Genomic DNA, 25,587 nt, shown 5'->3' with positions numbered 1-25,587 from the left:
AGCCCTGCGCTTCCTCGGCGCTTAATTAGAAGCCTCTCCCTTTCTCCTCGCTCTCTAATTAACATGCCTGGAGCTCAAAGGGAGGCAGCAGCACAATGGAAGGGGGAGACGCTTCCAGCGGGCCCAGGCCTCATTACGGTGGGGCTGGGCAGCGGGAGCAGGGCGTGCTTTACATATGGAAACACTGCAAACAAGACAGGCTGGGCCAGGAGAGAAAAAGCCTTGACCTCTGCTCCCCCCCATTGTGTGCCCACCGTGCCCCCGCGGCAGCCGGGCGGGGGCTCGCCCAGCACCACCTTTAGCATGGGGATGGGGCCCGGGGGTGGCAGGGCTGCTCAGGGCTGGGCTTAATCTCTCCAAAAGAGGCTTCTCTTGGCTGTTTCTATTCTGCCAAATTGGCTCAGCTCGGGGGCTTGCTGTCAGCTTGGTGAGGTCCCTGGAAACATCTTCATCCAGCCCCTGTGGATGGTGGATGGAGGGCAGGATGGAGTCTGAGCCACCACCACCACCACAGGCATGGGAAGCATCTCCAGCTTTGTCCAGTCTGGACTGGGCCACCCAAGTGCAAGGCAGCCAGACTGGGGTGTTGGGCACTGGGGCTGCTGCTGGTCACCACAGCCAGAGCTGAGCAGGATGCTCTGAAGGTGGCTCCACTCTGGTTTTCCATCACGAGCAGAAGGGTGTAGAGACTACAGAAACACAGAATATTCTTAGTTGAAAGGGACCCACAAGGATTGTTGAGTCCACCTCCTGCCCCTGCACAGACACCCCAACAATCCCATCCTGTCCCTCAGAATGTTGTCCAAATGCTCCCTGAGCTCTGGCAGCCTTGGGGCCGTGCCCACTGCCCTGGGGAGCCTGTTCAGTGCCCACCACCCTCTGGAGGAAGGTCCACCTGATGCACTGCCTTGTGCAAGCTCTTCTTTAAAGGAGCTTGTGCAAAGTGGTCTTGGGATGTGGCTCAGGGGACTCCTGGCACCAGTAAAGCAGAGACAGAGTTGCTGCTGGTCCAGGGATACCAGGGATGCTGGACAGTCATTTCAGGACCTGAGGCCAATGATCTCATCCTGCTACACGTGACAGGTAGTGGAATCACAAATGAGACACCAGGGACAAATGAGGGTGGCCTTGGCACTTTGTTCCTCCCCCTCTCTGATTTTTAGGTGGCTGCAGGCTGGCTTTTCCCCCAACACCACACTGCTCTGATTCTGCGGGGTGAGAATTACATCCCTCCAGCACAGGGGAATGTTTTTGGAACATGATCTCCTAGAAAACTACTGGAAACCTCAACTGTCACCCTTCTTTAGTGCTCTTTCCACCAGATACTTCATGTGGCCAAGGCACTCTGCTTCAGTGCCTGCATTTGTGGAGCCAGCCCTGCAGGGCAGCTCCGTCAGCGCTGCCGACTCACCCCCGATGGAGGATGCACCGTCCAGCCCAGCTCTGCTGTCGCCGTTGTGGAGTCCATCAGTGTCTCTGCAGGAGGAAGGTGAAACAAGGAGTCATTGGATGTTGATGAAAAGACTGAAGAGGGAGACAGGGAAAAAGGCAGAGAGGAGCCAGCCCACACTGAGCCCACCAGCCACACCTCTGCCAGGGGGGGACCCAGGTACTGGTCCCTCTACCCACCTGCTCCCCCATCCATTGCCATTACCCCATGTGGAATCATGGAATCACAGAACTGCTAAGTCTGAAAAAGATCTCCAAGATCATCAAGTCCAGCTGCCAGCCCGGTACCAAAACCATGTTCACCACTAACCCATGACCCCAAGTGCCACATCTATACATTTTTTGAACACTTCCAGGGATGGTGACCCCACCACCATCCTGGGCAGTCTGTTCCAGTGCCTGATCACGCATTCTATGAAGGAATTCTTCCTAATATCCAATCTAAACCTTCTTTGGCACAACTTGAGGCTGTTTCCTCTCTTCCTGTCCCTTATTCCCTGGGAGCAGAGCCTGACTTTCCCCAGCTCCCCCCTCCTGTCAGGGAGTTGTGGAGAGTGAGAAGATCCCCCCTGAGCCTCCTTTTCTCCAGGCTGAGCCCCTCCAGTTGCCTGAGTTGCTCCTGGTGGTCCAGACCCTTCCCCAGCTCTGTTCTCTTCTCTCCAGCCCCTCAATGTCTTTCTTCCATGAGGAGCCCACAACTGACCCCAGGATTCAAGGTGCCTCACCAGTGCCCAGCACAGCCAACATCTCCTGCCATGCATGGGGAGCATTTCCATCCCCCAGCCCAGCTGGACTTTTCTCCTCTGAATCCCGAATCTGGGGACCCCCATCCCAGAGCAGTTCTGCCCCTGCAGTCCAGGAGCAGCCTGAGCAGGAATCCTTTATCACCTTCCAGTTCCCTTTGAAAAACACAGTATTTTTCCCTCAGTGCTTCGCACAGTCGGCAGAATCCTCAGAGATGCAGCAGCACATGGGAAGGAACAGCACTTTTAGGACTTAAAAGTACTAAAAAATTAAACTAATGTTAGAGCTGGTTTTCCAGACGATTTGGGTTGGAATAGGTCAGGTGATGCTACCACCAACCAGCACAGGCAAGTCTTCCTAAGCCACACAACAGCAAAGCCTCCTCACCCTTTCTACAGCTCCTCACACTTCCAGCACTGGAATTTGTTTAATCCCCAAACCTGCAGGTTGGTTTAACTCCAGTGATGGCAAGAGAAGGGGTGCTGAGGTTATGGTACCCAATACTTGGGCTAACATACGAGTAGGAGAAGGTGCCAGTCAGACCCACCAGAAATACACTGGGCAGACACTCTGGATCATGGAATCAAGGTTGGAAAAGCCCTCTAAGATCCCTGAGTCCAATCATTAACCCACCATTAACCCACGTCTCTAATTACCACATATACACGTTTCTCTAACACTTTCCAGGACTGTTCAAAAGTGATTTTGAACATGTTTTGGACACTTCCAGGAGGGGTTTTCACAATCTGGGTAACTCTCCCTCCTCCAGGTCTGCAGGCACATGCTCATTGCAACATGCAGATTTTTCCACACCATTCCCAATGCTGACATTTTAAGAAAATAGAACAATTTTACAGACTGGAAATGCAGTTGGAAAATTCTGCCCAAAGGTCTCAGCACACAGAGGCTGGACATGAGGGGAGTGTGGTGGAACAGACTGTACAGGCCCAGTGATCCTGTGCTGAGATCAAAGTGATACCCACAGAAGAAATTCTGTCCCTCTCTAGGCAGAATGTGAATCTGACCCTGATTTCAGCACGTGCCTTGTTGGAGGGCACCCATCCCAGACACACATGGAGGCACAGAATGGGTGGGGTTGGGAAGGACTTTAAAGCCCATCCGGTCCCACCCCTTGCCATGGGCAGGGACACATCCCACCACCAGGTTGTTCCAAACCCTGTCCAGCCTGGCCTTGGACACTTCCACGGATAGGGCAGCCACAGCTTCTCTGGGCAACCTGTGCCAGGGCCTGCCCACCCTCACAGGGAAGAATTTCTCCCCAATATCCCATCTATCCCTGCCCTTTGGCAGTGGGAAGCCATTCCCCCTTGTCCTGTCTCTCCAGGCCCTTGTCCAAAGTCCCTCTCCATCCCTCTTGGAGCCCCAAAATGTTCTCTTCTTCAGGCTGAACAATCCCAATTCTTTCAGCCTTTCCTCAAAGGAGTAGGTGTTCCAGCCACCTGAGCATCTTCCCAGCTTCCACTGGGTACACAGCACACAGTTTGGCTTCCTAATTCCCTTTTCCTGCCCTCCCGGGACAGGCAGGGAACAGTCCAGCTTTAGCATTCCACATGTCTCAAGATAAAGCACCTTAAGAACCTCAAGCACCAGACATATCCCCACTCCCAGTCAACCCACTGAGACCCACCAATCAGGAGAGCCCCAGTATAGGTGAGATCTTCAGCCACCCCCCTATAACCCAACAAACAGTGTCAGTTCCCACAGCCATCACAGAATCCAAGAATCGTTTGGTTTGGAAGGGACCTTCAAGCTTATCTCATTCCATCTCCCTGCCACGAGCAGAGTCACTTTCCACTAGACCAGGTTGCTTCAAACCCCATCTAACCTGGCCTTGAATGCTTCCAGGGATGATTCCACAATGGGAATGGAGAGTTACTGGGCGTAACTAAGTCCTGCTGCTGCTTCTCCCCACTAAAAAGCCAACCATCCTGCCACAGACCCCCCCAAAACCCTGTCCATCTTCTCCACTTTTCCTCCCCTGAACAAAACCAAAGGAAGAAAAGCCCAGCCTTGAGCAGACCCACCACTGAAGAGACAGGGCTGGACACGGAGGTGGCTGCTCAGCACATGGACCTCCCCTTTGCCAGTGGCACCCCACAAAGTGCCTTGGCACTGCTGTGCTCCTTGCACCTCCTCCTGGCAGTAAGTCCTTCTCAGACTGTGGGTTCTTCATTAGTCCTGGTTCGAGCCAGCGGTTTCCAGCTCACAGGAAACCAGGATTTCAAAATTTGGTTTTATTCCAAGAGTAAAAAGCAAGAAATAGTTCTCTTCAATGTTTCCCCACTAGGAAGAGTTGTGGAAAACAGCTAATCCTGAAATGTTGTGGGTCACGTTTTACAAAATTTCGTTTTAAACTATTTGTTTACAGAGGGCAATAATAGTGTTTATTTTATCAGAGGATCTGGCTTTTTCATTAAAACACCAGTGGCGTTTGATCTGAAAGGAAAACAACATTTTTCATCCAGTTCTAGTAAGAAGCTTTAAAAACCCCCTAAATTTGTTACTTTATCTTAACTATCAATGACAGTGGCGCAGAGTAAGTACATTAATAGCAGCAACTATAATGTAAAAGAAGATACATTCTAAACCATTACAAATAATTCCCCAAATAAACTTCATACTTTGAAGCATTTTGCATTTTTAAAAGCCTTTCATTTAATGCAAACTCAGTGCAATAGAGATGCCATGCTCAGTGCACACACACACACCCCCAGCCCCTAATCCTCAGCTGAGCAATCCCCTTGGAGTTCTATATCCACCCTGGATCACCAGGGACAAGGACAAGAAGAAATTTGCAGGTTTTAAGCAAGTTTTTCCAATGGTAAATTATCTTCTCATAAAAAACACCAGATATTCCATTAATTTTAGTCTGGATTTACACTATTTGGCTGCCAGCTTTTGGATTTCCTTTTCCCTCTACAAAGACTCTGCTGTCCAAAACCTCCTTTTCCTCTTGTGGTGCTCATGGGTGGCAAATGATCCATCTCCAAGACAGCTAAATTAGTTGAGTTTCCTTCTTCTTCCACCCTAAACCAGGTTCCTGTCTTTGAGGCTTCTATTTATCAGCCTTCATTGTGTAGGGTGGTCCCAAGGCCATGCTCCCCATCACACACAGCTGGAGCTTTGCAATGTGCCCCTTTCTGTGCAGCTTCTCCACTAAGTTGCTGCCCTGGCTCCCTTTGGAGGTGGATCAGTGGTTACACTGAGCAGTGGGCACTGAATTACAGAAAATAGGGAATAAGTGGTTGTGGTGAATCACAGTGACCCTGTTATGCCACAGGGACAAGTGTAAGTGGCAATGGATCAGAATCACAGAACCAACCTGTTCAGACCCTTCCCCATCTTTGTTGCCTCCTCTGGACACTCTTGAATGACTTCAGATCTTCCCCATGTTGTGTCACCCCAAACTGCCCCAGTATTGCAGGTGAGGCCACCCCAGTGCAGAGCAGAGCAGGACAATCCCCTCCCTGATGCCCCCCAGGACAGGGATGGCTCCAGGGCATTGCTGACTTGTGCCCAACTGGCCACCGACCAGGACCCCCAGGGCCCTTTCCTGGCACTGCTTTCCAGCATCTCATTCCCAATCTGTCTGTACATCCGGGGTCACCCCATCCCAGGGGCAGAATCTGGCACTTCCCCTGGTACAACTTCCTATGGTTGGTCGTTCCCAGCCCTCTGATCTGTCCAGGTCTCTCTGCAGGGCCTCCCTTGTCTGTGAGGGACTCAACAGCTCCCCCCAGCTCTGTGTCACCCACAAACTTGCTCAGTGTCCCTTTCCAGTCCTGTGTCCAAGTCACTTACGAAGCTGTTGAAGAGCACAGGGCCCAGGATGGAGCCCTGTGGAGCCCCACTGGTGACAGTGACAGTCTGATGTCACCCCAGTCACTGTCACCCTCCGTGCTCCACCTGTGAGCCAAGTGCTCACACAGCACATGATGTGTTTATCCAGCTCTGGGCTGGACAGTTTGTCCAGATGGATCCTGGGAGAGCTTTACTGAAATCCAAAAGGTTTACCCCCAAGTGGCTTCCCTGGATCAGCCAGGTGGGTTATCCTCCCATAGATGGAAATCAGCTTTGATAGGCAGGACTTTCCTCTCCTGAAGCCGTGCTGGCTGTGGATGATGACTGCCTTGTCTTTCAGGTGTTTTTTAATACTTCCCAGAATAATCTTCTCCATAACTTTACCAGGCACTCAAATGACACTCACAGGCCTGTAGTTTCTGGGGTCCTCCTTCTTGCCCTTTTTGAAAATCAGGACAACCTTCACCAGCTTCCAGTCAGCTGGGACCTCTCTGGATTCCCAAGACCAATCAAAAATTGTCAAGAGAGGTTTTGCTATGACATCAACAGCTCTTTGAGGATTCTTGGATGTAATTTCAGAATGGTCTGGTTGGAGGGACCTTAAAGCCTGTCTTGTTCCACCCCCTGCCATGGGCAGGGGCACCTTTCACTACACCAAGTTGCTCCAAGTCCTGTCCAACCTGGCCTTGGACACTTCCAGGGATGGGGCAGCCACAGCTTCTCTGGGCACCCTGTGCCAGGGCCTCCCACCCTCACAGCAAAGAATTTCTTCCCAATATCCCACCAAACTCTGCCCTCTGGCAGTGGGAAGCCATTCCCCCTTGTCCTGTCCCTCCAGGACCAAAGTTGCTTCCAGGTCTCGTGGAGTGCCTTTAGGTACTGGAAGGAACTCTCAGGTCTCCTGGAGCCTTCTCTTCTCCAGATGAACACCCCCAGCTCTCTCAGCCTGGCTCCAGAGCAGAGGGGCTCCCGCCCTTGGAGCATCTTTTTGGCCTCCTCTGGACCCTCTCCTACAGGTCCATGTCATTCTTTTGCTGAAGACTCCCAAGCTGGACACAGCACTGCAGGGTGGGTCAGGGTGAAGCCAGGCTGGGTTTCAGTGGTGCTGTTGGGTTTGCTCCATTTTCCCTGTTGATTGCTGACTTCCAAACACCTCACTGCCCAAACAATGGCCCAACAGTCACTGTGCCTGCACACCTGGCCAGGAGCAGCCCTCACCCTCCACCTGAAGTCAAGGAGGCCCCTCCTCCAGGAAAGATCACTGTCCCATTCCTGAGAAGCTTCTTAATTCCAGACAAAAGAAACACATTAATTGATTTCTCCAGAAAACAAAATCAGGAGTCATGTCCATTGAACCAATATATTCCTCCTCTGCAGGGGTTTCCTTCTGTCTCTCTCTCGGTGCCAGACCTGCCCAGATCTCCTTAGTAAAAGCAGTGGTGGAGTGGGACACCCAAGAAATCAGGAAGGTTTTAAAGAGCAAGACAAGATGTGACCACCCACTTCAGAGAGGCTGGGATTCCCCTGGAGTCTCTTCCTTCTCCAGCTGGATGAGTTTTTATTGCTATGGGGAGACTGCCGAAGCTCATCAAAGAGGAGTTAGTGAGATGAGGGATTGTGGTCTGCGAGAATCTACAAAGGGAGGAAGCAGCAGCAGAGGGAAACTGTGGCTACAACTTTTGCCTGGGAGCTGAACCCAGACAAACAGGAGCAAGACAAGGTTCCATTTCAGCAGTGAAGGTAATTGCCCTTGAAAAGGAATCACCAACAGGAGCATATCATGCACTGTTTGCGTCCTTCCCCATCCTGGGTGAGCTGGACCACATGTCGAGGGGCAGGAGGTCACCTTGGTTCCTTCTGGTCACCAAGGTATGATAATCAAGGAGATCAAAGGATCACAGAATGGTTTGGGTTGGAAAGAACATTAAAGCTCATCCATTCTACCAGCCTGCCATGGGCAGGAACACCTTCCACTAGACCAGGTTGCTCCAACTGGCCTTGGACACTCACAGGGATGGGGACTCTGCAACCTCTCTGGGCAATCTGTTCCAGGTGATCATAGACATTTCTGAGTGACAAGTGACTCCAGGCACCATGACATCAGTTAGACAGAGTTCTGCTAAAGGTACCAGCTCCACACAAGGCATGATAAGCCCTAAGGAATGGCAACCCACCATGCTCCTGAGGCAGGTCCTCCACCTGCAGTGTTCCCACTGGCTGCCTTCAGCCCCTTGCCACTTCTGTGCCCACAGTCACCTGTGGTGGACTGTCACAGCTGTATCTCTGCCAGCCGCTCTTCTGGTCCTACCTTGGGCTGCCTCATGCTCAGACTCAGCTCTGGGCACCCAGCAAGACCAACTCCTGTGCTGGGACAACTAAGACAGACCAATTACTGGATGGGCAACCCCAAACCCAACTGTTAATGCCTTGCCAGCCATCTCAGCAGCGTCACTCACTATCACAGCCGGCACTTTCACAGTGCCATTCTACTGGTTTGGCAGCACCAGATAACAGGGTGAGAGGCTGGTGCCTTGGCAGCCCCATAAAGACCCCCCTGGCACCCACAACACAGAGCAACGCCCTGTGGGAGCAGCAGGGGTGGGAGCCTGGCCCCTGGCCCATCTCTGGTGGCTGCGATAGCTGCAGCTCAGTGCAGTGCTCCCTCCACAGCAGCATTTTCTCAGTGTTGTTGTTTGTGTTCTTCCCTCCTGTGTGTTTATCTGCAGCTTCCCATGCTGCCCACGGCATTATAAATACATCTGCAGCTGCTGGGAACCAGCAGAGGCAGCTCTGGCCCCCTCCCACCGGGCGCTGCACTGCTGCCCATGGCACACTCCAAGGGAAGGGCCCGTCCTTTCCACTTCGGAGATGTTCTCAATACGCAAGTTCCTGCCAGTGCTGGGCCTGTCACTGGAGCTGCTGCCTGCTCTGAGGGTGTGCCAGGGCTCTGGATGAACACCTGGCACCTCACGATGGTGCATCATCACCCCTGTACCACCACTGCCTCCAGATGCTCAATAGTCTTGTTAAAACATTGGCACGCTGATGATCTGCTGTGACAATGACCTGGGGGACGGGGGTTCCTGTGCTTCTGCTTGGGCTTCTTGCTGCTCAGCCACAAGTGAGATGAGTGTGGGGTGCTCAGCTGCACCAGCTTTTCCCATCTGGCCAGATCAGGACTGAGACTGGTGGGGGGAACTGGGAGGGGGGGACCAGTCTGGGATCACGCTGGGTGCTGGCAGTGATGGGACACAAGCACAGGCTGTCCAGGAGTGGGGATGGAGAGTGGCAGGACCAAGGGACAGAGGCCGGAGGTGCAAGGGATTAACAGAGGAGCTGTGCATGTTGCAGACACACTTCTCTCTGTCCAGAAAAATCAATTCCATGGAGTTTTGACAATTCAGACCAATTTAGAGCATCTGGTCCTGAGTTTCTCAGAAGTCCTGGCAAATCCTTCACATTCACAGGCACCAAGCTCATCCAGATAAAGAAACAGCTGGACAAATAAATAGCCCCACAGATAGCTGGAGTCTCCACCCTAATTTTTCCACCCACAACTTTTTCCTTTCCCCTTTCAGTCTTCATACCAGCTCCTCTCTCAGTGTGGGACATTTGCCAGCATTTTAATTCAAGTGCAATATTATCAACAGAGGCAGCGAAATTCTTGGGGATCCAGGACTGCATCAGCTGTGGCTGGTGCTGGATGTGCAAAGCAGGCAAGAAGCTGTCCAGACCTCTCCAATGGGTTGAGAGCAAAGTCATCCCTAGGCAGAGACAGCAGGAGATCATTCCTTGTCAACATGTCCCAGACATGAACTGGAAGTCCACCTAATGTACCTCATTAGCTCCAGGCTGGAGGGACGCTCAGTGTCAGAGCCCAGCCTGGTGGAGCAAGACCAGGATCTGCACTGGAGACACCACAGCTTGGGATGAACTCCTCCATGCAGGAACACGTGCTCCTGGAACCATGTTCCCATTCTGGCCACAGGCACAGACACGGCATCCTGGAGCAGGGGGGTGGCTGATGAGAAACCCGTCTGTCCCCGCCCGAGGAGCCGCAGATCTCTTTACCCTTCCCGACACTGAAAGGCCCCTCTCTGCCTCCTGTGCTTTACTGGAGCCTGATTATAATATTTTTGCCAGCATGAGCTGAGAGGGCTGAGCAAACCCAGTGGCCCTTCCCTGCAGTCCCAGCTTTGCTTTGCCTGGCCAGGGGCCAGCGGAACAGGCTGAAACCCAATCCCCCCCCCCCGGCCGAGTCGCTGGCGCGGGAACAGCACAGTGCATTGTGAGCGGGCGGCTACAGGATATTCTGGATACTTCACTCAGGGATCCACTTAAACTCCAAGAGGGAGAGTGATTGATAGGGAACAGGAAGGGGCAGTTGACTGAGCTGGGATGGGGAGTGCTGGCATCCATCCAGCACCCGGAGCCACAAAGGCCACCCTGAGGGAAGCCACAGTGGGTCGTGCCTTGGTCCTGAAGCTGTGGACCCAGCAGAGAGGTAGCTGGTCATCCAATGCCCTTCCCTGAAAAATTATGTCCAGCTAGACTCAGAGACCTAAGAATTAGGATGATGTCCAGCACCTCCATCCCCCAGAGTGCCTCTGACCTGCTAGCCAGGCCCCAGACTGATAGTCCATGGAGCAGGGAGACCTGACACCAGAGATACCACAGAGCACTGGCAAGGAAAAGATGTGCCCACCTTTTGGAAGCCAAGGAGCCTTCCTGGCCCTTCAGTTCATCTGGACATCAGCCAAGCCCACCTGCAAGCCCTGTGAGACAGAAGTCAGCCCCAGAGCCAGCGGGGGAGCAGGGGATGGTGCCAGGAGCTGGTGGGGCTCAGCAGTGCCCACTGAGACACCCTCATTCAGCTACTGGGTGATCCTCAGCTGCTTGTGACACTTGGGGACAGGTGTCAAAGAAAGGGATGGCCTCCACGCCCTGCCCTTGGCACAGCAGTTCAGCAGCCCAAGGGAAAACTACTGCATTTCCATACATTGCTTAGGGAAAAGTCACGAGCTGGGCTATGCTTTCCCATTCCCACCTAAATCCTCCCCTTTCTCTGATCCCCCACACCTTGTCTGACATCACTGGACCCACCCTCAGGGAACTCAACCCAGGGCTGATGCTGCTCTGCAGAAAAGGGCCCTTGGCTTCCAGCTCTTGCTAGACTGGGAAATAGGGAAAGCAGAGGAGCAGAGCAGCACCTGGCTTTGGGCACATGGCAATGTCACTGGGTGAGCCTGGAGCCACTGCTGAGCACTGGCACAACCCAAATCCAGCAGCTTCCCTGCTCACCTTCCCAGCCTCTCTTCTCCCTCTGAAGGCCCAGCTGTTACAGGCATTGCCCTGCATGGCGCCAACTGCTCCACTGATGGAAACCTCAGACCAAAGGGGAAAACCCAACTCAACAGCCCCAGGGGTCCTGCAGGTCACCTGAGCACATCTCCTGCTTTCTAAGCACCCAACTCACCATAAGCCCATCCAGGATTGTCCCTCTCACCTGCCTGGCTGGGAAGGGAAGGAGAGCTCCAGCTCTCAGCTGGGAATTCTGATTTTGTGACCCTTCAGCCCCTGCTGAAGGAGCAGGCGAGGCTGGATGTGAGGCAGGACCGTGCTCCATCCAGCTGCCATGTTGTCCCAGTCATGGCTGCAGATGCACCCTGTCTGTCCCAGTTAACCCACACCATCTGCTCCAGAGGTCAGCAGAAACAGGATAACACCACCAGAGACCCCAGGAAGCCGTTTCAGCAGCACTGGGACCCACTGGCAGCATCTGTCCCAAAAGGAGCCGACACTTGTATGTGGTCCAAGTTCAGGAGAGGGCAGGCTGCCGGGAAGAGACAATGCAGATGGCAAATGCCAGCGAGCAGAGGCCCTCCTGCTGCTGCCAGGAATGTGGGAGCCACACAGAGGAGACACAGACACAGGCATTAGGCAGCCATTGCTACTGTCACTGCTAATGACTCGGGCCCTGCAGTGGCACCGTCCCATCAGTCATGAGACAGCATGAGGGAGGGAATCCCAGAGTAGTGTTGTCCTCACCTGCATCCAGTCCCATCCAGGCCCAGCAAAGACTAAATTCCCTACTAAGCCACCTTCCAAGAGGATGGAACAGGGTCATGTCCCTCCTGAGAGCCTCCAAGTCTCTTTTCTTCACAGAGGGATGAACAAAGGGGCGCTCTGGGAGGTCAGAGCCCAACACCCAGGAGCTCCTTCTGGAGATGCTCCAGCCCCGAAGGAGCTGGCAGCCTTCCCTGTGCACTGCCCTGGTCCAACTGAGCATGGCATAGCCACCATACAGGGGATGAACACTGGCTGCCACTGCTGGAGCCCAAACACAGAGCCACTGCCACTGGTGTGCAGCTGCAGATGCCACGTACAGCTCCTGTCAGCAGCAACTGAGGAACAAGTTGCTTTATAATATAATAACCTGCTCCCACCACTGTGTGCCAGGGCCAGTTGGTACAAGGTGTAATGCCCAGGGCTCAGGGCAGCACTGCCCAATCCCCTTCAATACCCCACAGCTACTCTCCTGCATCCCAAACACAGCATCCCATATTCCCAGACACTCTGTCCTGTATCCCCAGGTGCAGGAGTAAGGTGACCTCAGGAGACTGGGGATGCAGCAGGAAGCCCAGAGACTGCAGTGCATCACTGGGTAAGGAGCACATGCCTGGCTCTTGGACAACATCCATCCCTTTCCCAACTAAACCCTGTCCATCATGTGATGTAATGGGCCCAGAGGGGACCAGGAGAAGTGACATGAGCCCAGGGCATAGCTTTGTGGCCAGCTCTGCCCCTCCTCCCCTTGGGGTCAGTGCCCCGGGCCACCCTCACCCACAGTGGGGATGGTGTGTGCAGCCAGTGTCACTTCGAGCACCGCTGGCAATAAATGAGGGTTTGTCACCCTGCATGGTGGCACAGGCTGTAAGCAACTTGTTCCCAGCAGGCTCTGGAGCCCTGCTCAGCATCCCAATTGAGCTATCCTTAATGGGCTTCAATTTTAATTTGCTTTTATTGGAAAACACAGATGGTGACCTCCCTCCCCTGGCCCGAATATATACAGGATAATAACATTTACAGGGGAAAGATGTTATCTTCAAACAGCCAAAGCTGCAGCAAAAGCCCCATCACCCCACAATGACACACACGTGCACCCACAGCGCTGGGCCCAGGCCACTCAGAGCCACCAGTGAGGGGAGGCAGGATCAGGGCTCAGCAAAGGAGAATGGAAGAGCAGGATGAGCCCGTGGTGCAGCCAAGCCTGGCAGACTGACCTTGGTCACCTCTCCCACAATTGGGTTGGCACTGCCTGGGGTGGAGTGATGCCCAAAGCTGCAGCTCAGCACTGGTGTGCCCCCATCCAGTGCCAGCCCTTGCCTGCAGCCCATCCAGCTGCTCCGAGCATCCCTGGCTCCAGCCATCCCTCTTCAGCAAGTCCATGTCAGAGCTCAGGATGATGGCAGGGAGGTGCAGGGACAGGCAGGGACAGGCAGAGATGGGCAGGGACAGGCAGGGACAGGCAGAGACAGGCAAGAACAGGCAGTGCTGCAGGCAGCAGGCTACCCCTGCTCCAGGGATCCAAGGTTGGGGTTCCCCAGCGAATAACAAGCATCAAACAGCCCCTGACTTGTGCCACACACCCTGGCACACAAACACTGGTGCCTGCGGATGCTCCTGCTCCTCTGGCACTGCTGGTGCCATGTGGAGCCACAGACACCCCTCTGTGCTGCCCCCAAACCGAGTGTGAGCCAGGAACCCCCATCACACACCTCTACTCTGCTCCATCCAGCCACCTGACATTCCTGCTCCTCCCTGCTATTACTGACAGGCTGGAAATTTGCTTCTGGTTGGCAGCTCCAAGCAAGAATAGCTTGGGAGGAACTGCCAAACTATAGAGGGACACCCCATGCCCTGGCAATGAAGGGCTTTAGTCAGGCTCCCAGCCACAGGAGGCCTCTCCCCAGGACAGATACAGGAAAGCCCAAAACCCCTCCAAGGAGCTTGGCTTCCCTCTAGTCCCTCTCAAGGCCAAAGCATCCTCCTGGTATCTCCAGGGGTTTGTCAGGAATGCAAACCCTGCATCCCCTCCAGCCCCCTGCTGCAGACAAAGGCCCAGCAGAGCTGGCAGCTGCCGGCAGTGGGCACTTTTAGTGAACTGCAAATGTTTTCTTCCTTGGGAAAACCCCATCTTCAATATCTCACCATGGAGGGGCCTTCCCTCCTTGTCTCTTACATACTAATTCTCCCTCACAAGCAGTGGGTTGCACTGAGGGGATGCTCCATCTATCAGTGCCACCATGCTCCTGCTCATTGGTGGTCCTGCTTGGGCGAGGGATGTGCTGTGTCCATCCCTCCCATCCATCCATCCATCCATCCATCCATCCATCCATCCATCCATCCATCCATCCATCCATCCACCCACCCACCCTTCCATCCATCCATCCATCCATCCATCCATCCATCCATCCATCCATCCATCCATCCATCCATCCATCCTTCCATCCATCCTGGAATTGCCTATCAAGAGCTGCTTTCCATTGGGACAAAGCATCCCTGGAGCAGGTGGGAGGTGGACTGTGGGACCACAAGGAAAAAGAAGCCCCTCTTTCATCACCCACAAGGGCTGCAGTGAGGAGCTGGTGGATCAGGGACCAGCACAGGAGAGGGGAATGTCCATGCTGCAGCTCTGCAGAGAAGACTGGGGAAGGTGGCAGCAGCTTATGAACCAGCTGTGCTGCTCCTGGGGCTGGAGGAGAGCACATGTTGGGGTCCAGGCTGCCACTGGGATGGGGTCCTGGAGACCCCAAGGCTTGTGGAGACCCATTTCCATCACAAAACAACGCATGGGGGCAATGACAGAGCAGAGTCTGTGCACTGAGGGCTGTGTAGGTACAGACAACCCTAATCTGGTTCCACGGCTGTGGGAAGAGATTTTTGCATCCACCAAAAAGAAACACACCCGGAGGTGGGAAAAGGGCAATTTCCAAAAGTTGAAAGGGATTATTAGCAAAAATTGATCAGGAGGGAAATGTAAACAAAAACAATGAGGAGTAATTACGGCTTACGGCAGCTTTGCCAAAATCTCATAAATCTGCGATCATAAAAGAAGGCGTCTTGAGTTCAAAATTATCTTGGCTTGGAATAAAAGGAAAAAATTGCAGTAAAAATAAACATATTGTATAAATTAAACCCAGGGGAAGTTGGCAGCAGTGAATTAGCAGCTCTAAGATAAAGACAGTTGCGAAAGGATGTATCAATGAAAAAATCAACTGCCAGGAGACAGAAAGGGGGGGAAAAGGAATTTTTAAACACACCAAAAGAAACACAAGCAGAGGTGTGGAAAGGCAAGTCTACAGGGATGATCAAGTGTGAAGACAGGCAGCAAAGACAGACACCCCAACCAAAACAGGGCAAAGCCAGGAAGGACGAGCAATGGTGGCTCCAGGGGCCAGCAGTGCCCAGGAGATGCCAAGACCCATGGACACATCTGAGACCCCTCGCTGGCAGAACCCACTGCCCTGGGCAGCTGCTGACCCTGCCCCATCCAGGAGCAAGGGTTGGGAGGTGTCAGGGTCAGGAAAGCAACTTTAGAGGTTCCTAATGCCAACATCAGCCCAAGACAGCTATTTGCTCTCACACAGCTCCACAGTTTGGTCAGCAGAGCCCTGAGACCCACCTGTCAAGGACAGCCCTGAGACCAACAGCTGCTCTTTCCCATTCCAACACTTTGTGCTGTGCACCATGCAGGGATGGTGCAGTCCAAAGATGGGCAACGATTTTGCAGCATCCCACTGGAGATGGTGGAACGAAGCTTGGGGGTCTCGGTCCAGCCCCATCCCCACCAGGAAATAAGCACAACTCTGTGAGAACTTCAGGGATGGAGATGCCCCAGCGTGGCAGAGACTTACAGCAAAGTGATGTGGACACATTCAGCTGCTCGATGAATCCTTCCTGGACCAGGAGGGTCCTAAAGCACCTGGTGCAGGTGTTGCCTGCAGAGAGGCCACGGGGGCTCTACAAGCTCTGCTGCAGGATCCATCCTGGCCCCCTAGACATGATCACCAAATCCTGTGAGCAGAATCAGCCCATTGGCTCCACTAAAGCCACAGCAGTCACCCAGACAGCTCAGCCAACTTCTTGGCAGGAGTCAAACCAGACAGATGACCAGACAGATGACCAGGGCATTAGCCAGGGTATAGGACAGCAGAATGGGCATTGGAGAGGACGGATCCAGTGCTGAGAGCTCTTCAGGCCAAAATCCAGGTGGTTTGGTTCCATACCCCTCATGCTGCACTGGTACCTCCCTGCTCTGCATCTCAGACGCTCTGTGGAAGTGCAGCAATGGGGACCACCCCCTGAGCAAGCTTTGACAATAGAGCAGCAGAGGTATCAGATGCAGCCATGAGCTTGTGGCTCCTCTGTATCCCTCTGCCCAGCCAGTGCCACTCCCAGCAGCACAGACACAGGATGGCAAGGACAAGCCATCCGGAGTGTCCTATGGGCAGGAGCTGAGGTGGGGAAGGACAGACTGGTGCCACTGTGCTTCTGCAGTGGGCAAAGCCCCTATTTCATTCCTCAGTAGAGAAGGTCCCTCTTTCACTGCCTTTTCTCACTGTGGGTGAAACCCACATCTGTGGCAGGAGGAGAGATTGCTCTTTTCCAGGGAGCTGGAGGATCAGTGAGCACAGAGCACCCAGTCCCAGCAGCACCACTGGAGCCTTCCAGCACAGGGCACTGAAGTGGCACCACAGTAGCTGGCACTGCCTGTGCCAACCCAGAGACACACACCCAGCACTTGCAGACCCCACAGAGAGGACATGTCCCTGTGCCAGGCTGTGTCTGCACTCTGTCCCTGGCACCCCACACCTGCAGTACTCTTTGCATGGATGCACCTTGGGGACCCTGGGAGGATCCTTCAGCTGCAACCCTGCTCCTTCTCCCCACCCTGCCAAAAATGAGCATTCTTGCATCCTCTGAGGATGCAAAGGATGCACAGACAATCCCTGTTTGCTGCCTGAACTTTGTAAAAGCACCACACTCCCAAAATTCAGTGTACAGGGTGAGGTGTTACCTGACATCAGCCTTGACATGGGAAATCAGGCAAAAAGTCCTGTGCAGTGAATGTCCCATCCCCCAAATTCCCTACTCAGCATGAAGCAACCTTTATAAATCAATGTCTGCAGGAGGAAAACACGTGAGGGAGCAGCAAGTTCATCCTCCCCTTGCTGCTGCACTCCCAGTGATCCCTGAATCCCACAAGTGTGATGAGAAGGGCTGTCATGCCATCCACCACTCAGGGAAGAACTGTGACCTATAGGACGTGCTTGAGCACCCAGAGATGCCCCCAGATCTCAGGAAGCACTAAAAGCAGAGGACACTTCTCCCATTTTCCTGTACTGTGCTCAGTCCTCTGGTACTTCAGTACCCCTCTCCTCTCCTGTGCTTCCAGAACATGGAGCCTCCAGGAGCATCCCAGTAGGTCCTGCTGCTGCCATACAGGAGCCTAAGCCAGCCAGTGCCCATGATGGCTGAGCCATGGGAACCCACCAGTACCCTGCACTGCCACCAGTGACACTAGAGCATGGGGGTGCACAGGGAATTAATGGCAGGAACAAATTAGCCTGGGCCAAGAGTGGCCACACTGACCACACTTGCCACCAGGCAGTGCACCAGGCTGCACTCACAGCTCTGTGCATGGCCACCACGTCTCCAGAGCACCTGCGACCTCAGCAGGTCACAAAGACACTGATGAGCCACCAGTGCCAAGGAGAGCCCAGAGGCTGCAATGTCACCACAGTGGAGATGTGACTGTCTTCTTACCTGTCCTCGAGGTGGGGTTATGACAAGGTGAGCACAGCCCAGAGCTGCCAATGCTGCCTGGCCTACAGAAGGTCCCTCTTGCCATAACGCACCCCAAGAACACATCCCAAATGCATAAGACAAGGTTTCTCAAACCCCACATGCTTGGTAGGTAGAGGAGGGGGGGAGCAGCTGGTCCCAGCCCTGACAGGATGGCAGGGATAGATTGGATATTGGGTAGAAATTCTTCCCTGGAAAGGTGGTGAAGCCCTGGCAGAGGTTGCCCAGAGCAGCTGTGGCTGCTCCATCCCTGGAAATGTCCAAGGCCAGGCTGGATGGGGCTTGGAGTAACCTGGGCTAGTGGAAGGTGTCCTTGCTTGTGGCAGGGGGTGGGACTGAATGAGCTTTAAAGTGCCTTCCAACACAAACCCTTCTGAGATTCTCTGTCTGCACCCCATTGCAGCACAGCATCCTGGGCAGTGGGAAACATCTTCGTGGAGTGAAAACACCTCCTCGATCCATGAACAACACCTGTCCACCCTGCAGAGCTGTGTCTCCTGATTTATCCTGCCTGGAGAACAGAGGGGCCAGCACTGGCTGCCTCAGTACAGACACCCTAGCAGAGACACCAGAGGATGCACCAGGCTGTGCCAGCCCCATCCCACTCACTGCCCGGGACTCAGAGATGGATAAAAACCCCCTGGCTGAGCCTTTGTTTACTTTGCTCTTATTATAGTTCTGGTGTCCCTGTCCATAGCAGGGGGGTGGAATGAGATGAGTTTTAAGATCCCAACCAACCCAAACACAATTTGGGAGTCTCTGATTTAAAGAACTTGGTGAAACCCTAAAACTGTCTCACTCCAAGAACAGGACACATTACAATAACCCCTGTACCACACCAGGGCAGCACCATGCCTGGCCTCAGCTCCACACCCTCACTGTGCCCATGCTGTGATGTCCCCAGGCTGGGACTGATCCCAGGGGTAGGGTGCAAGGAGCAAAGCCCTGCACCAGGGAGCCCGGGGAAGATGCCCCAGAGGGATGGGGGAGGTCAGCAGTACTGGGGAGCATCCCTGCAGGAGTCAGCTGTGCTGGCTGCCCATGGCCAGCTGCCTTCCAGCTCACTGGGGGCAGCTGGGTGGGTGTGAAACGAAACAATCAGACCTCTGGTGCCTTTCATCCCTGGTAACATTTTTACCTGCAGATATTGTGGATTTCCTCAAGGTCACTCTGTGACAAAGCCCCCCAGAGCAAAATGTGGCTTTATAGAGGCCCAGATGACAGCAGGGGGCCCCCAAAGAGCTCTGCCAGACCCAACTAGGTGGGTCCTGTGCGGTGGCACCTAGAATGGGGCTGAGCAGGTGGTGCTGTGCCTGGGAGCTGAGCCCTCCCCAGCACTCGCTACAGGGATGGCACAAGGCTGGCAGCTTCTCACTCAGTTCTGGGGGAAGAACTTGCTTTGGCCATCCACCCCAAAACCAAGATGTTTCTGCTCCTCACAGAGCAGAGAAACATCAGACCCTGGAAAACATCACACTGAGCACCATGAACAAAACAGCTTTGCCCCCCTTTTGCTGCAGGGGAGGGGGCAGGGAAGCCCCTGGGTGCTGATCCCTTCAGCCAGGGGGGCAGCAGGACCCCCAGGCCATCCCTGGGCCATGGGCTGTCAGCAGCAGGGCCAGCTGTCCTGGCTGTGGGTAGTGGGCAGCCACAAGGACAGGGAACAAAAGCCAGTTCACGGCTCCATCGATCCTGAGGTCAGAGGGGTGAGGCACAAACATCTGCTGCGGGTCTGCCCAGCGCCAGCCCAAGGACTTCTCTGGGGTTATGCAGACAAGGGTAAGTCTTTCAGAGGGAAGCAGCCAATGTTGCTGTTAAAATTGCCAGGATGGAAAGCCCCAGCCCTCGTTTGTTCCTGTGGAGAGGGACCAGTAGCAGCAGAGTGTAAGTGCCAGGCTATTCCACAGTGGCCACAATCCATGCAGTCAGAAGATGCCAGAAGGAAAACCTAAATCAGCAGCTTGTGCCCAGGGATCTCCAGCCTTTCACGTGAAGTGTCCAAGGCCGGGTTGGATGGGGCTTGGAGCAACCTGGTCTAGTGGAAGGTGTCCCTGCCCATGGCAGGGGGTGGAATCCAGGCTGCCAGGCCATCCCACCACCAGCCCAGCATGTCCCTAGGATGGCTGGAGACAGAGGAGCATCGGCTGGAGGGAAGAGCCCTGAGGGTCAAAACCAGTTTATGAGAAATCAGTCACCTTTTGATCTACAGATTCAAGCAATGGCAAATCAACTCCATCCCTGGGTGAGCTGCTGAACAGTTAATTAGACAGGTTATTAAAAACATGGTCCTCTACTGGGCTGAATTAGTTCAGCTTCCAAGCCACAGAATCCTGCACTGTCTAATTAAACAGACCTTCCCGATTAACAACCCTTCCTCCAGGCTGGTACCAGCAGACAAGGCAACAGACACTCCTCAGTCTGCTGGATAAAGCCAGCAATGGGCAGGTTTCCACACCTTGAGTCATGACCATTAAACCAGTTTATTTTTATTTTGATTCTCCTTTGGCTTTGGACACCAGAAACAGATCCAGAGGCACAGAAAAGGCATGGCCTCTGCATCACATGGACAGGACATGCAGGTATGTCCTGGCTCACCAAGCAAGGACCTGATCAGCTCTTTCACTCCAGGAATATCTGATTTCCAAAGTGTTTTCAGAGCCAGAGACTTCCTGATTGTCCTGGTTATGTCCCACGACCCCGGACCACGCTCTCTGCTCCCAGATACAGCGTGGCCATACTCAGACCCACTTCTGTTCCCCTGATGTACCAAACAGTTTCAGGTGGAACTGGTCCATTTCCTTTAGCCTTTATTGCTCTCCCAACACCAGTACTTGCCACAGATGGGGAACTCTTTAGCAATGCTGCCCAGAAACTGCTGATCACCCACTTGGAGTATTTTCCTCTGACAAGACAATCTTAAGCCCCTCAAGTACACACCTGTAAATCCATTTCTTTCTGGAGCACTGTGTGAACCCTCCTACACACACAGACTCCCAGTGCTGCAGAATTGCACATAAAAGGTGTGAAAGTCCTGCTTACCTCTGCAACAACTCTTGGGGTGACTCATCTATCCCCCAGCTTGAAAGCATCAAATGGTGCCCACGTGCTTTCCTCCATGCTGACACCCTGTGCATCCCACGTGTCCATGGACTCACCAGCCTTACAGCCAGCCTGGGATGCAGGTGTGTCCTCAGGGCAGCTTTGTGTGCCATGATGATGCAGAGCAAGTCCTGCTGCCTCCCTTTTCCCCCAAACCCTACACCTGAAACCAAGGCAACAGCTGGAGCTGTGTCAGGGCAGGGTCAGGCAGGTTGGATCTCAGCAAAAGGTCCCTCCCTCAGAGGGTGGTGGGCACTGAACAGGCTCCCCAGGGCAGTGTGCACGGCCCCAAGGCTGCCAGAGCTCAGGAAGCATTTGGACAACGCTCTGAAGGACAGGGTGGGATTGCTGGGCTGTCTGTGCAGGGGCAGGAGGTGGACTCAGCAATCCTTTTGTGGGTCCCTTCCAACTCAGGATATTCTGTGATTCCATGATTCTATTAACCTCACATCTCCACCAGCAGAGAAGAGAAAGGATAAACACCCTTGAAGAGCATTGCTGTGAACTTATTTCTTCCCTTGGTTCACATCCCCGTGGGATTCTGTAGCTGACAGTTCCATCCTCAGCTGTTTCACCCCCAAGAGCTGCCCCAGAGCCTGGTGGGGACTGCACATGCCCCAGTGTGCTCAGCCCACCCCACCAACCCGACCTCACAGGCCCGGAGCCTTCGCCTCATCCAGGGGCTTTTATTAGAAACGCACAGTCCCCAAAGGCTGCAAGTGGAACCCATTACACAGCATTTAGTACGTATCATTGGTATTTCACAGCCAGCAATGCTCCTGATTTCACAGGGAAACAGCGATTCAAAACCCTCCTGTGGCTGCTGGGGAGGGACCAGGTGGGAGTAGGGACAGAGGGAGCATTCCCAGTGCCAGGATGGACCTGCTCCCACACCTGGACATCTTCACAGGCACAGCCTCTCCCACCGCATCCTCCACATGTGAGATGCTGTTGGAATGCGGGAGGAGGCAGATCTGCTACCTGCAAATAATCACCCTCATCTGACTCAGGAGAAGCTTGGACAGGGTTGCAAATCACTGCTCCAAGGAAAAAGAATCAGAGAATCCCAGAATGATTTGGGTTGGAAGGGATTTTAAAGATCATCTTGTTGAATCCCCTGCGATGGGCAGGGATGGATCCACCAGCACAAGTTGCTCCAAACCCTGTCCAGCCTGGCCTTGGACACTTCCAGGGATGGGGCAACCACAGCTTCTCTGGGCACCCTGTGCCAGGGCCTGCCCACCCACACAGCAAAGAATTTCTTCCCAAAATCCCATCCATCCCTGCCCTCCCAGCAATGGGAAGCCATTCCTGTCACTCCATGCCCTTGTGGAAAGAACCTCTGACACTCTCTAGCATTTAGTGTAGCAACACTCTGATGAGGAATTCCAGATGTGTGCAGACATTTCCAGCTTGTGCACACAGACACGTTGTGAGCCATGCCTCAGAGACAAATCAGTTTCTGGATTAGCTCTTTTCCCACATTCTCCCAGGTGTTTCTTTCCCCAGAGCTTCAGGACAGGTTCTCTGGGGCAAGGGGGGGCCATGGCCAAATGGGATCAGCACCACCAGGCAATGCTATTTGTGTACCACCAATGCTTGGGGCAGAACAAGAAGAGAACCAGAAATAAAGACATGGTTTAAAACCCTGAAGATGGCCATTTCCAGAAAGCTGCAAAGCTTCTTTTCTTTCTTCATTTAAAGAAAAAGCTGGAAGTAATGAAGGGAAAATACAGCCCTCACCCACGCTCAGCTACGTACAAGGGATCTCATCCCATAAAACAAGAAGTGACTCATCCCATATTATGAGAACAGCAAGTCACTCCAGGATGGACATCTAGACCCAAGAGAGACCTTTTAAAATACAAATTCTGACTTGAGATGTTCAAGTTGGATACTAACAGATGATTTAGGAACTGTTTCCTCAGGAGGACTGTCCAGGGATGTGGGGGATCTCCAGCACTGAAGGTTCCCAGCAAGTGGCTCACCAAAGCCACAGTCACCCTGATCATCACTGCTACAGCCAGGGCAGAGGGACCCAGGGACAGGAACACCAGAGCTAGACATTTGCAGATAGTGCTGCCTTGTTTTACTGATGGAGCTGATAAAGCTTTTTCTTCTAGAAGGTGAGACACAGGATGATCCCAAATCATTCCTATATAGAGATCCCAGCCACTGTCTCATCCAAACTCTTGTCTGCCACTCCAGTGTTCACTTTTTCTGGCAAGTGGAGCTACAACATGCAGCTGGAAATTCTGCCCACAGGAAGGCTGACTAGAAACACAGGCTAGGAAACATCATCCAGACCCATCTCCACATTTACCACCCGAGGATGTGGGAGCCTCCTGAACCCACAGAGAACACACCCTCTACTCTAGGATGTTCATCTGTTGAGTAATAAAATTTCTTGGGGGGGGGTGGGGGGGATAGCATTGCTTCCTCTTTATTGTGTTTTGGAGCAAAAATCTAGCAGATGCCCTCGGCCAGCAAAGCAGGAGGAAGGCAGGGTCTCCCTGGACTAACACCAGGCTCATCAATGTGAGTCAGTCTGTGCCTTGGCAGACATCTCAAAAATTCAGAGGCTCACCCACCCCATAGTGGTGCCAAAAGGACTCTCCTTCCTTACACAGCAGCAAAGCATCACGGCAGCTGAGCTTGCACAGCCCCAAACCAACAGAGACACCTGCTAACATCTGGCAGGTGCCACCATGACAAGTGGAGGCTGGTTTTCCCAGGGCAGTGGGTCCTCCTCCAGTAACAAAGCACGACACATCTCCTGCTCACAAAGGCTGTGGTCATGGCACATCCTCTCAGCCATCAGTGCTCTTTGCTCAGCTCTAAAACATCCCATTCAGCTCACCTGACACTTTCCCTTACCTGAGGCTGAGGAAGTTCTGGACTCCTCACTCCATTTCAGCAGAAAATCTGGCCAGGGCTCCTGAGGAGGAGGAGGATAGTGAGGTCCAGGAGAGGTGAGTGCAGGGTGACCTGCATGCCTGGACCAAGCTGCAACAGCAGACTTGACTGCCACCTCCTCACACCATGTGTCCCTCCAGCTCCCTGCAAAGGAGGGAATCCACCCAAGTCATCACTGTCAGGGCAAGCCATCAGAGCTGGGACTGGTCTACACTACAGGTCAGGAGCACAAGTCCAATGAGGAGCAGCTGAGGCAGCTGGGGTTGCTCGGGCTGAAGAGAAGGAGGCTCAGGGTGGACCTTCTTGCTCTCCACAACTCCCTGACAGGAGGGGGGAGCCAGGGGGTCTGGGCTCTGCTCCCAGGGAACAAGGGACAGGACAAGGGGAAATGGCCTCAAGTTGTGCCAGGGCAGGTTGGATATTAAGGAAAATTTCTTCACCGAAAGGGTGGTCAGAGCAGTGGTGTTCAAAAGACCCATGGATGTGGCACTTGGGGACATGGTTTGGTGGTGAACATGGCCATGCTGAATTGATGGTTGAGCTCGACGATCCTACAGGTCTTTTCCAACCTTAATGATTCTATGATTCTATAAACTCATCACCAGGAAGTTCAGCATTAAGAGGATGTTAGAGAAGACATCTCAGTCCACATCAGTTCAGCTGAGCCCTCACTGAACCAATATAAATTATAACCTGCTCAGGACTTGCGTGTCAGGACATGTGCAATGACACACATGATGGAAAGGCAACATGTGACAACACAGAGCCAACGACCCAGCAAGGATTCTGCCTCTCTCCCTGCCTGCAGACACTGGTGCTGGTCCCTGTCAATAACTGTCCCTGCCCTGCTCTATCACACCCTGCCCTCAGTCAGGGCAGGCTCGTTACATAATTTTAATGCACAAAATGCATTAAAGACCTCGAGGTCTCCAATTCTGGACCTCATAATGACACTGAATGAGGGCTGAATCACTGGACTGGAAGCATGGAATTGCCCCAGCACTGATGACCTCAGTCTGTGTGGGCCAAAGGGAGGACAGGCCAAACCTGAAACAGCTTTGCCTGTTGCTCCAAATGTATCAATTTCCAGTATCTCATAAAATTCTCAACCAAAGTCAACCTGGAAACAGGACCCAAAAACACAAATGAAAACCAGAGGGGCTTGGGACTAAATGATCTTTAAGATCTTTTCCAACCCAAACCGTTCTATGATTCTGTAACTCAAGAAGTTTAAACAACTCTTTTTTTATATATAAAGGCAATCTAGGAAGACCAGAATTTCAACCAAAACCAGCCTCGGAGGAACAAAGTGTTCATGACAACCACACATGCAAAGGCAATGGAAGGAGAATAAGCACAACCCATATTTTATTGTGACTGGCAGGAAGTGAATATGAGAAACCTATGGAAAATCCCTGCCTGAAGAGAAGAAATTGTTACAGTGATGTTATTCTTTTCAGTATGTAGACAAAATGCTAAGAAAAAATGCTAAAATTCACAGAAACACAGAGAAAAGCACTGACACAGCCCAGGGCTGGTGGTGCTGTCACAGGCCCCAGCCCAGCTCCGCTCCCGCTCTCCTCCCAGGGTGATTAACAGGGTTTCACTCTCCATGCAGTCAGACCTTCCCTCCCTGTGGTTCCTGGTAACCGTGTGTGAAGGATGGCTGTGGTCAGTCAGTTTGTGTCT

The 25,587-nt window shown here is 53.2% G+C and overlaps 1 protein-coding gene across 2 annotated transcripts in view; it reads right to left on the bottom strand.

The window, feature by feature from the left end:
- Window positions 1-25,587, bottom strand: part of EPHB2 (EPH receptor B2) — a 136,108-nt gene that overhangs the window by 93,616 nt on the left and 16,905 nt on the right. For both annotated transcript variants that reach the window (XM_071575935.1, XM_071575936.1), the window contains exon 2: window positions 1,412-1,476. In XM_071575935.1, coding sequence (XP_071432036.1) covers window positions 1,412-1,476 — 65 coding nt within the window. The remainder of the gene's footprint in view (window positions 1-1,411; window positions 1,477-25,587) is intronic.

The sequence above is a fragment of the Pithys albifrons genome, chromosome 22 (genome assembly GCF_047495875.1).
Source record: "Pithys albifrons albifrons isolate INPA30051 chromosome 22, PitAlb_v1, whole genome shotgun sequence".
Classification (NCBI taxonomy): Eukaryota; Metazoa; Chordata; class Aves; order Passeriformes; family Thamnophilidae; genus Pithys; species Pithys albifrons.
The sequence above is the reverse complement of the archived record's forward strand: the minus strand, read 5'-3'. Positions and strand labels throughout refer to the sequence as shown.